General features: G+C 52.2%; 1 protein-coding gene across 5 annotated transcripts; it reads right to left on the bottom strand.

Annotated features, from left to right (window-relative positions):
* Positions 1–233: 233 nt before the first annotated feature.
* Lrrc71 (leucine rich repeat containing 71) lies at positions 234–11,099 on the bottom strand. 5 transcript variants are annotated; one of them, XM_090340700.1, is made up of 15 exons: positions 10,752–11,099; positions 8,338–8,487; positions 7,997–8,122; positions 7,835–7,910; positions 7,572–7,649; positions 5,661–5,729; positions 5,316–5,475; positions 5,100–5,183; positions 4,869–5,008; positions 3,852–3,978; positions 3,583–3,676; positions 3,056–3,144; positions 1,948–2,059; positions 1,525–1,646; positions 234–507 (listed from the first exon to the last, which is right to left on the bottom strand). In XM_090340700.1, the coding sequence occupies exons 1-15, from the start codon at positions 10,909–10,911 to the stop codon at positions 391–393; spliced, it is 1,704 nt and encodes a 567-aa protein (XP_090196826.1). In that variant the 5' UTR covers positions 10,912–11,099; the 3' UTR covers positions 234–390. The 5 variants fall into 5 exon arrangements, with proteins under 5 accessions (XP_090196826.1, XP_090196828.1, XP_090196825.1 ...); XM_090340702.1 differs by having other exon boundaries at positions 3,852–3,992; positions 4,919–5,008; positions 10,752–11,098; XM_090340699.1 differs by having other exon boundaries at positions 1,948–2,062; positions 10,752–11,097.
* Between the last annotated feature and the right edge of the window lie 1,215 nt (positions 11,100–12,314).

Here is a 12,314-nt window from a genome sequence, read left to right on the forward strand (position 1 = left end):
TGACTGATTCCAGCCCAGATTTTGCCCTCTGCACAGGACCAAAAGCTGACTTACACATCTTGGTGAAAGGCATACCCTTTGGGCACACTGTGGGGAGGAAAGCAGAAGAAAGGAAAAGTAGCCCTGAAGAATGCTGCCAGAAGGGCAGAGATGACCCCCAAGAGAGCCATAGGTGATTCAGACCACCACTCTCATGCCATGTCTAAACATGAACACTCAAGAGTCCACACAAATAGTGCTGAGACAGTTTTCAAAGAACAGTACAGCAGATTTTGTACTAGTATGAATCTCCAGGGGCCTGGCCTGAAGGTAGGGGGTTGTTGCAGTCAGCTCTACCAGAGACAGAGGTGCTTCTGTGGCCCAGAATGTCAGGGAGGACAGCAAAGGAAACTAGGTGGGGAAAGCAGTAGACTCCTCCTCTTTGAGTTTGGACTTGATGGGGTCCCTTGGCAGCATCAGCTCCTGGATCATGGTGTATGTGTGACACTGCGGGTGGAAGTAGTTTTTCTGAAAGAGAAAAAAACACCTTGTGGCAAAGTAGGTTAGGAATTGGTAGACTTGGGGAAAGGGCAATGATTGAGAACACCAATTCTGCAAAAAGACAACTGGAGGTTGGGCACTGGTGACTCATGCCTGTAATCTCAGGAGGCTGAGATCTGAGCCTGGGCACGAAAGTATGAGATTCTATCTCTAACCACCAAAACAACAGGAAGTGGTACTGTAGTTCATGTGGCAGAGCCCTACCCTTGAGCAAAACAACTCAGGGACAGTGCTCAGGCCCTGAGTTCGAGCCTAGGGGTTGGCTGTGTGATGAAGAATAAGAAATGCCAGGCACTAGGAGCTATTCAGAAAAGTCCATATTGGGCCGGGAGTTTGGCCTAGTGGTTAAAGTGCTTGTCTAGCATGCATGAAGACCCAGGTTCGATTCCTCGGCACCACATACATAGAAAAAAGCCAGAAGTGGTGCTGAGGCTCAAGTGGTAGAGCTCTAGCCTTGAGAAAGTCCAAGGACAGTGCTCAAGCCCTGAGCCCAAGCCCAGGACTGGCAAAAAAAAAAAAAAAAAGTCCATATCTCCAAATTCACCTGCAAAAGGGTGAGACAGATGTTAGACTCAGAGGTAGTGTGCCAGTGTGCCTGCCTAGCAAGTGCTAGTTCAAACCCAGAGACTGACCACACACATACACAAAGCAGAGGGATGGCGGGTGGGGTGACTATAGACAGTTTCTTAGAAATAGAAGACACATTCAGGAGTTTGGCCTAGTGGTAGAGTAAGCACAAAGTGGTAGCAAGCACAAAGACCTGGGTTCAATTCCTCGGTACCACATATATAGAAAAAGTAGAAATGATGCTGTGGCTCAAGTGGTAGAGGTCTAGCCTTGAGAAAGCCCAAGGACAGTCTCAGGCCCTGAGTTCAAGCCCCAGGACTGGTGGAAAAAAGAAATAAAAGACAGCCCCAGGACTAACAAAAGAAATAGAAGACAGCAGCTACCCACCAGAGTAGCACAAGAGAGAGAAGGACTTACCGCCAGAGACAGCCATAGCAACCCCACTGGGCCCTTGGATGAAGTCTTATGCTTGGAGAACTGCACCTGGTACCGAACTGCAGTGAGGAAGCCTTCCAGCCCCACCTCGGTGATACGGTTTCCTGATAGAAGCACAAAAGAGGTATCTTCAGGTACCACACTCAGCAGCCGGGCTCTTACAGGTCCCCTGCCCAAAAGTTACCAGCCCAGGCCTCTTTTCCCTGACACATCCTACATCTCACTCCCTCCAGTTTTCCCTTATCCTTATCTGACTTAACCCACCTTCCTGATCCTGTGCTTCCCCTAGCCCCATTCAAGAGGCCTCTGACAACATGATGCCCATCTGTGGAAGAACCAGGGGTGGACCCTCAGGGCAAGATGAGGCCAAAGCAACCCTGGAGCAGGGAAGATTGACAAACTTACGAAGGAGGTTGAGGTGCAAAAGGACCTTGTTCCCAGGCATGAAAACCTTCCCATCTCTGTGTTCCACAGGCTCCAGGAGAGGGTTGACCATCTCAGTAGCTTCAGCAACCAGCTGCTACAATAAGATAATTATTATAGCAGCAGATAGGGGAGCTTATCAGTAGACATTCAACATACATGCTTTGCCTGGTGGCTATAGTCCAGGCTCTCTCCTGGGTGCTGGGGATACAAAATAAGTCCATACCCTCAAGAAGCTGCTCCATGTATGGGAGCACAAGGAAGGTACCTATACCAGTCCAGGGGTGAGGGATGGCTTCCTGAAAGAGGTGGCCTGGGAGCTAAAGCATGTGGACATTTCCAGGTGAAGAAGAAAAAGTACTGCAGGCAAAGAACATGGAAGGTACACCAGCTCTGGAGGCATGAAACAGCATAGGAACAGGGTTTTTGTTTTGGTTTGTTTTTGTGGCCTTGAACTCTGGGCTTGGGCACTATCCCTGAGCTCTCTTTCTCGATGCTAATACTCTGGGCTTGGGCACTATCCCTGAGCTCTCTTTCTCAACACTAGCACTCTACCACTTGAGCCACAGCACCACCAACAGGTTTTTCTGAGTAATTTATTGTAGGTAAAAGTCACTAACTTTCCTGCCCAGGCTGGCTTAGAACCATGATCCTCAGATCTCAGCCTGAGTGTATGATTACAGGCGTGAGCCACAGGTGCCTGGCAGGTATAAGGTTTTTCTGAGTATTTCCTGACACAATAAGGGAGGGCTGGAATGAGATGACACTTGAAGGCAGAATGGAAAACAGTCCCAGTGAGAAATCGCAACTTTCCCAAGACAGGAAATGACTGAAGTGGGAATTAAAAGGCAATCTTACTTCTTCCATCTGACTTTCTACTGTCAAAACTTGTCTTGGGTACCAGGTATGACTTCTAAAAGAGAGAGAAAAGTGGGAAGCTAGGAAGTTAGTGACCCAGGAAGATGTACAGAGCTCAGGCCCTGAGTTCAAACCCCACAACTAGCAACTAGCAAAAAAAAAAGGCAGGCTGGAGGCTGTGTTCTGGGAGGGAGGTGCGCCTGGAAGGCCTGGAGTCCCTTCTGTAACTTACTTCCGACTCCAGAAAGATGCTGCGTTTCTCTTTACCCCCGGTCTTGATGTTTTTTCCCTTGGTCAGCTTCTGCTCAGGGATGGTCACCTCTGGGGCCAGAAGGGGAACCAGAATGTACAGCACAGACCTCAGCTGCCACTCAAGCTCCCCAGGGAGAAGGATGAGGCAGACAGACTTGCTGGACTCCAGGAGTTTAGGGTTTGGATATAATACAAACAGCTGCAAGAAACCCCCCCCCCCCCCACACACACACCCATAGGTAAGTGAATTCTTTCCTGAGGACAGGCCACAAGGATCTAGTTCCTGGGAAATGAGCTATGAGCTATGGAGGGCAGTTTTGAATCACAGTATCTAGATCAAGCAAGGCTTTCCACATCATCTAACCGTAAGAAAGAATAGGGCCAAGCGAGAGAGACTTGGATAAGCAAGACCAGCTCTTGGCTGAGGATGGCCTCCTGCATCCTGCTAAGCGCTGTACCTTCTTCCACATGGGGGAGGTACCCAGAACGGTATTCATGCACACGTACTCCCTTTGGCTGACTTGGTCATGTCTTCTTTCTTAGCAGCTCCTTGTGTGGGTGATGGTCCAGACCCAGACTTCTCATCCTTCTTGACCACTTCCTGTGGAGGACAAAAAAAGAGCTGAAAAGTCCTACCTCCCTGGAGGATGGGCGTGGGAAGGCTCTGAACTTGAGAGGAGCCTTCAAAGGCCATTTGACCTTCCTGCCCCCTGTACACCACAGAAGCTCTTCCCAATCCATCCATTGCCCAGGCACACTTATCTCTGCACACCTACCCCTGCCTTCTCCTTCTTCTTGCCCAAGCCCTTAGGCGTCTTCGCTGCCTGTGTCTTCTCTGACTTGTCTACCAGTGCAGCACTGCTGATACCCGTCATCTGAGACTTCTCGCGGGAATCCCCATGTCTAGAGGAGGAGGGCTGTGCTCACAAACAGGAGAGGGTGGAGGAAGCCATTAAAGCCCTTCTTTAGTGAGGAGACAGGGAGAAGCCTATGCCTGGGTAGCAGCTGGGCTGACAGCACCTGTCTAAATACACCTGTCTAAATACTATGGGTCTCCTGGGTGTGGAAGAGCTGTTGGCAAAAAATAGAGGTCTAAAGGAATGCCCTGTGGGGCTCAGACTCTCCTATCAAATGGAACTTCAGCTGGTTTCATTTTATTTATTGCAGTGCTGGGGATTGAAAACAGGGCCTGGCAAATGCCAAGCAAACCAGTGAGCTACAGAGACACAGGGGAGAGCATGCACACATGAGCACGCACACTAGTACTGGGGCTTGAATTCAGCTCTCAATAAGCTTTTTTGCTCACAGCTGGCACTCTACCACTTGAGCTATACCTCAAAGTCCAGATTTTGCTGCCTTTTTTTTTTTCGTGGTAACTGGAGGTAAGACTCTCTTGAGATTTGTCTATCTGGACTGGCATCAAATAGTGTTTCTCATATCTCAGCCTCCCAAGTAACTCAGAGTGTAGGCATGAGCCACTGGCACCTGGCTGAGCCCTTGGGTTTTGTTGTTGTTTGTTGTTTTTGAGACATCTCACCTTTTCACCCACACTGGCCTCCAACTTTTGAACCTTCTGTGTGCAGGGATGCCTGCCCAGCAGCTTTTACTGAGCTAACTAAATCCCAGGCGCTATTCTAGATGTATTACATATTCATTTAGAGCCTCTCTATGAAGAAAGTAACAGCTATCCCCCTTCACCATTAAAGAACTTGGGTCAGAAGTGAGGGTCGGACCGGATGGGCAGGGAGGAGATCGAAGGCCCGGTGAGGCCAGCATGCTGAAAAGCAGCAGACCTGAGAAGCAGGCTCTCTCTCAGCTGTCCTGGGATCAGGTTGCGGCTCACCGATCGTGACCGCTCCTGTGATCCTTTCTCCAGCAGGAGGCGCCGGCGCTCCACCACCTCCGTGTGCGTGAGCTCAAAGGGGCGCAGGACCTGGGGCGAGGCCGGCGTCCGACCGTCAGACGCCCGGGGGCTGGTGGGGACACACAGGCACTCCCCGGCCCCGTCTGGCCAGCACACCCACCTCGGCGAGCTTCAGGGCGCCCTTGTCCTGAATGCGGTTGTGTGCCAGGGACAGCCAGAGCAGTGAGCGATTCAGCCGTAGGCCCTGCGGTGCGAGGAGGAGGAAGAGGAGGAGAAGGAAGCGTGAACACGCAGAGGAGCCGCCCTGCGCCTTCCCTGGTCCCCGGCCCGGTCCCCCGCCCAGCGCCTCTCCCCCCACCCCGCACTGCGCACGCACGTCTGCGATGTAACTCGCGCCCTCGTCACCGATGTGGTTGAAGCCCAGGTTGAGCGACACCAGGGTCCGGTTGCAGCTGTGCAGCGTGGACAGCGCTTGGCCCAGGAGCTGCGCCCCGTAGTCGTCGATGTTGTTGTTTCGCAGAGACAAATGTGTGATCCTGGAGCAGTGGGAGAGGGGAGGTCACCACGGAAGAACTACTGGGCATGCATGGAAATCAGGGAGACCGGGGGACATGAAAGAGAGGGGAAAGAAGGGGGACCCCTGGAGAGATGCTAAAGGAAAGATGGGGCTACACATGGCTTGGAAGAGGGGACAGGCCCAGAGAAGGGCAAAGAGCCTCACGTGCTGTCCGAAGCCATGAGCTTGTGATAGGACTGCTCCGGAATTGGGTTCCCCTCCAGAGACACCTTCCTGAGGGTGGAAGGAAAACTGAGAACCAGGAGGTACCACTGAGGTCAGGGGAGGGAGGGTTCCCAAGAGGGAGTGTGGCAGGAAACAGAATAAAAAAATCCACAAGTGTGGCCAAAGCTGACCTGTCATGAGGCGATATCTAAAAGGGTCTTCAATGGTCCCCACCACCGAGACACCAAGGATTACAGCGTCCCTGTGCAATCCTTTCCCTTCTGTGTGGCTCCAGTCCAGTTACTCACTTCTTACAAACAGCATAGGGCAATGTGAGAAGATGTCATGTCCAAGGATATTTACAAAGACCATGGCTTTATTGAGCACCCATGGCTCACACCTATAATTCTAGCTATCCAGGAGGCTGAGATACAAGGATGGTGCCAGCCTGGCCAGGAATGCCTCTGAAATTCTTTATCTCCTATTAACTGGAAGTGTAACAGTGGCTCAATTGGTAGAGCACTAGCCTTATGTGAAAAAGCTGAGGAGCAGCACTCAGACTCTGAATTCAAGCAAAAAAAAAAAAAAAAAAAAAAAAAGCTCAAGGACCGTGCCCAAGCCCTGAGTTCAAACCCCAGAAGCACGCACACACAGGCATGGCTTTTGTCTTGGTGTTTCCTATCCCATCCGCTGTCCTGTCATGAAGACAGCCTAAGGAGAGGTCCAAACAAGTCACGTGAGTCTGGAAGCAGGTTCTCTGTCCTTTGACCTTAAGATGATCACTGTCCCTCCCAAAGAGCTTTACTGCAACCCCCAGACAGATCCTCTTTCCAAGTTACAACAAAAAGGGAACCAATTGGTTCAGAAATTTCTCAAACTAAATATTTTCTCCCACAATTTATACATTTTTACTTAGCCTTCTAGGAAATGTGAGACTGCCTTTACTTCACATAAACTTTTCATTTTAGCTTATTTTCATGCTGACTGATAAAATGTACTCTAACCTAACAAATTTATATCATTTTTCTATGAGCTAGGTGGTTTCTAGTTTCCAAAGTGCAATGAAATGTGTTGCATGGTGCAAGGAGCACTGGGTATTCTACACAAGAGTCATGGAATGTAACATCCAACAAGTCTTAGTGTGTAACACAGGGCTATTTTCTGCCAGATCAAAGGTGCTGAGGGAGCCTCAACAAGGAGCAGACAGCTGGGAGCTGGAAGATCCTAACTACTTAGGATGCTGAGATCTGAAGATCCAGTTTTGAAGCTAGCCTGGCCAGGACATCTGTGTGATTCTTATTTTTAACCCCCAAAAAGTTGAAAGCAGAGCTGTGGCTCAATTGGTAGAGCACTAGCCTTTTGTGAAAAAAGCTAAACACCAGCACTCAGGCTCTGAATTCAAGTCCAGTAATGCATAATAGAAGAAAGAAAAAACAGCTCCTTTGGGGTCCTTTAGACTCTACACTGTAACTGTGGCTCCCTCCCTCATACCTGGTTCCTGATTCCTGAGTCCTCCAAGGTTCAGCTCAGCACCACCTCCCCCAGGTCTTCCTGCCCCAAACCTACAAAGTGGGTAGCTCTCTTTGCCCCCATGCGTTCCTGTGTTCTCTCTCCCTCTTTGTCAATTTCCTGCAGCGATGATGTCTTACCAGCCCCCATATTGGACTGAGAAACAAAGGAGATGACCTCCAAGGAGACAGTAGTTGGTGGGTGGTGGGCTGGTAGAGAGGCTGAGCCATCATACTGGGTGTTGTGTGGCTTCGCGGAGTAGAAGTTACCTTGTCCAGTCAGTGCTGGCTGAACCCTGCTTCCACAAGGATGCCAGCCTGGTCCACAGGGGCTGGGACTCACCGTGCCCATACCCACCCAGCCAGGCTGCCCGGGCCTGAGGAGCCTCTTCCTTCTGCTGACCTGAGCGTGGATGAGCAGAGAGGCAGGATGGCGATGAAGGTGGCCAGGGTCTTATCTGTGAGCCCCACCTTCCACAAGCTGAATTTGGGGAAGCACAGCACAGCTGGAGGTCAGCTCCTGCTAGAAACCGCTTTCCACAGTTCTCCCGGCTATGCCCGGCTACCATCCTCCAACCCCTTCAGTGCCCCCTCTGCTCTCTCCCGAGTCACCAGGAGCCCACGCCTCCACACTGGCTTTCTGCCCGTCCCTCGGTGTTCTCTCACTAGATGGACTGTAGCTGGCTGAGAGCCGGCAGGCATTTGGAGAAGATGCCCAGCATCCGATCATCAACCTTCCAACCTGCCAAGAGAGACAAAGAAGGTGCCTCCGCCTCTCCTAGGGGCTGGGGCAGCCAGGAGCAGCCGGGCGGGCCTGCGGGCCCTCACCGCGAATGTAGATCTCCTTCACCAGCTTGTTGTCCTCCTGCTCCAGCTCTACCTGGATGGTGGGCCGGAAGAACACGTATTTGCTTTCCAAGCTGTTGATGCTGCAGGACGCGGACAGCCGCTCCTCTAGAAGGCAGGGGTGCAGTGGGAGAGGACAGAAGGAGCGCAGTTAGGCCCAAGACCCCCGCAGCCCACGGGTTTGGAGCACCGCTGTGCTTTTGGGGACATTCTGCCTCACACACTCCCACCCCGCACCCCGGTCATTCATCCCTGCCCACCCACCCACCGTGTACATGGGAGGCTAGGGGTGCCAGACATCCAGAGTCTCCCCTGTCACTCACCGGCGTTAGGCTTTTCTGACAAAGAAGCCGAGGCAACGAAGGCCTGGTGTGGACGGGGCCGGATGACAACTTTGGGGAACTCGATGTAGCCCGACCGCGTGCAGAGCTCGGCGAAGTCTGTCTCCAGGACCCCGCTGCACTGGTACTCCTCTGCGGGGCGCGCTGGCCCGTGAGCGCCTGGCCCGTGAGCGCGCCGACCCGTTCCCACGCCAGCCCCCCGGCTGCACGGCAAACCCGACGCTAGGCCGCCGGCCCGCTGGGGGCTCACGGCTGTCAGCCTAGCTACTCAGACGGCTGAGGTCTGAGGATCATGGCTCAACGCCAGCCCAGGCAGGAAAGTCAGCGAGGCTGCCATCTCCGACTAGCCACCAGAAGCCAGGAAGTGGTGCTGTGGCTCAAAGTGGTAGAATGCTAGCCTTGAGCCAAAAAGAGACATCGCTCAGGCCCTGAGTTCAAGCCTCCAGGCAGACCAAACAAACAAACAAAAAATACTGAACACACTTGAGAGAAAACAGTGGGGAAAGGGAGGGCAGGAGGGAAGGGAACCCCGCAGGGCCTTTCATGCTCTGGCTCCTCCCTGTGAGAACCTCTGTCTCCCACAGGATGTCCCCAGCCTGGCCTCTGTCTTAGTCCCCCTTCCTGTGCTACTCTAAAGAAGTTCAGCCCAGATGTAAGTGTTCTCCCACTTCCTCCCTTATGTATATACCAAGATCTAGCGCGGTGGCAGATGTATTTAACAAGCATTTAAACCTCCATGCAGGTGGTTCCCATCTGCCATCCTAGCTACTCAGGAGGCTGTGGTCTGAAGATCAAGGTTCAAAGCCAATCCTGGGCAGAAATGTCTGTGAGACTCTTATCTCCAATTAACTATCAAAATGCCAGGAGTAGAACTGTGGCTCAAGTAGTAGAATGCCAACCTGGAGCCTTGGAGAGACAGTATGCTCAGTATCACCACAAGCTGTTCTGGAGACTAGAAGGCTGGAGGCAAGTTAGTAGAGCATGGCATAGCAAGGAGCCTAAGGCCCTGAGTTCAAACCCCAGTACTACAACAAAAAATAAGAGCGTGCTCTTTCTCTCCTCTCCCACACTCCTTCCTCACTGACAGCCTCAACTCATAGCTTCTTGAGAAACAGAGGCCATCCCACCTATACACCTTTCCCTCTCAACCTCACATCTGAGCTCCCCACCTGCCACAGCACACGCACAATGGCACCTACTAAAGTCACAGTGACCTCCTCATTGTTCTACCTAGGTTTCCTGCATGGCTATCACTAGAATTCTCCCCTACCTCTCTTCCAAAGCCACTAGAGCTGCCCAGCCACAGCATTCTCCTCTGCAAACTGAGCCCTCAGCCCTCTCCTCTGTTTATACTCTTCCTCCCTAGTGGATCACCATCATGCCATTCCAGAACATTAGCAGCTCCCAAAGTCACTTCTCTCCCCTCTTCAGCACTTCAGCTGCCCTGCCAACAACAGTTCCAAAGCTTGAACTCCGAGCTTTCAGCTTTTTTTTTTTTTTTTTTTTTTTCCCTTATGGCTGTCTCTCTCATGCCTCAATTTCCAGCTCTTGGTTGGTTAATTGGAAACAAGAATCTCTTTGATTTGTCTACCCAGGCTGGCTCCAAACCTGGGGTTTCAGATCTCAGCCTTCTAAGTAGCTAAGGATTACAACATGGTTTGGGCACCTACCTGCCTTCTTTTTCTTTTCTTAAGGCAGGGTGAAGCCAGGTACTGTTGGCTCATGCCTATAATCCTAGCTACTCAGGAGGCTGAGGTCTGAGGACCACAGTTTGAAGCCAGCCCAGAAAGAAAAGCTGTTAGTGGCACTGTGGCTCAAGTGGTGGAGTACTAACCTGGAGCACAAAGAGGCTGAAGGACAGCACCAGACCCTGAGTTCAAGTCCCAGGACAGACAAAAACAAAGCAAAACAAAAAAAAAACAATTAAAAACCACAGGGTGATTCTATGCAGTCCAGATTGGCCCTGAATGTGAGATTCTCCTTTGTAGCCTTCTGAGTGTGGGGATTGCAGGCATGTATCAGCAGGCCCTAGAATGCACCACATTTTATTCTCTCTATTCTTCCTTCTTGATGATGCTTTTTCTTCAGCTACCATACTATCCCCACCCCAGTAAATATTTCGAGGAAGATGGCACCGGCAAAGGTGGGCAGCTGGAGCTTTTCCCCAAACTGTTCTAGCTCCATTCCAGGGGCAGCAATTTGGCAGAGGAGTCAAGTTTGGATCAAGAAGGTATCTCACACATTTCCCTTGATGCTTACCTAGTTCTGACTGGGGCTCTAACACTTGCAACAAAAGAGTCCTTACCTAAACGATGGGGGAGGGGGGCTTGCCTGGAGTTGGCGTTCCGCGGGCGCCGCCGCGGGATCCCTCAGCCCCGCCTCCAGCCCCCGCGTACCGGGATTTTTGGACTCCTCCTCGCCTACCGGCTGCAGGACCGTCCCTGGCTTCTCCTTGGCCGCACGCTCCCCCTTCTTGGTCGTCGATCCCGACGACTTCTGGGTCCCTGGACGTGGGGCCCTGGGTGAGGTCCCCACCGTGCTCGGCTCGTTGGACATGCTGATGTCTCTGGGACCTTCGCCGGGTCAGCAAGGCCTGGCAGGACCCTGAAGATGGCTGGATCAGGGGTGTCTCTCTTCCGTGTGGACCCAAGGGTCTGACCAGCCCGCCGCAGCCAAGCCTACGCGTCCCTCTCCTTCCTAGACAACCGCGTCGGGGTGGGCGGGCCCGCGACTGAGGCAACCGCAGCGCCGCGCTCGAGGTGGGCGGGCGGTGGCGCCGCAGGCTACGGGGCAGGTGGGTGGGGCCTGCCGGGCCAGAGGGGCGGGGCCTAGCGGGAGGGGCGGGGCCGGAGCTGGAGGGGCGGGACCAGAGTGATCGGAGAATGCAGATGCAGGTCAGCTCTGAAAAAACAGGCCTATCCCGGGACAGAGCGCCAGGCCCTGAGTTCAAGCTCCAGGACTGGGAAAGGAAGGGAAAGAGGAAGGAAGGAAGGAAGGAAGGAAGGAAGGAAGGAAGGAAGGAAGGAAGGAAGGAAGGAAGGAAGGAAGGAAATAAGGAAGGAAGGAAGGAAGGAAGGAAGAAGGAAGGAAGGAAAAAGGAAAGGAAAGAAAACCAGGTCTGGTTGTGTCTACACAGTGAGGGCCTAGGATGCCCTAGGACTTAAATGGACTATGATGGAAATAAGCAGTAATCCAATAACCCCTGGGAGGTGTGTGTGTGTGTGTGTGTGTGTGTGTGTGTGTGTCCACAGGAGCATGGGCTAAGAATACTGGTAGACAGTGGACACTAGAAAGGGAAAGTCCTGGTACCGCTGGTTCTCCAGAGTCAACCTGATGGAAAGGGCCAAGCTATGCTTCATGGATATAATGCTGGGTTTCCTTTTGGGGGAAGGCGTGGGTCAGTCATGGGGCTTGAACTCAGGGCCTAAGCGCTCTCCCTGAGCTCTTTTGCTCAAGGCAAGCACTCTAGCATTTTGAACCACAGCTCCACTTCTAGCTCTTAAGTACTAAATTAGAGATGAGTCTCTCAGGCTTTTCTGTCCAGGCTGGCATTGACCCATGATCCTCAGATCACAGCCTCTTAATTAGCTAGGATTATAGTCATGAGGCACCATCTATTTAACCTCATGTAGGTCTGGAGACTATCCACTGGTGAGTTGATGAGATCACATCCTTACAAACCTTGAGGTTTGTGTTCTAAACCCAACTAGGCTCCTTGGAGTGTACCCTCACCCTCTCCTGAGGCTTCCAGCCTCTACTCAGGTCTATCCATCACTATCCCAGGCCCCTCAGCCTGTGTGCTGGTCCCACAGGGGTGGAGGGGGAACCCCCTTGGGGAAGCCTCACACCCAGGGGGTCTGTTCACATTCAGAGCACACAATTGGCCCTTGTCTTGACATTGACCCCATGTCAATGAACATTGATTCACTCAACCACTCAGCCTTTTAGGGATCATTTAT

Source organism: Megascapheus bottae, chromosome 10 (genome assembly GCF_031878675.1).
Source record: "Megascapheus bottae isolate mThoBot1 chromosome 10, mThoBot2.hap1, whole genome shotgun sequence".
In the NCBI taxonomy this organism is placed as follows: Eukaryota; Metazoa; Chordata; class Mammalia; order Rodentia; family Geomyidae; genus Megascapheus; species Megascapheus bottae.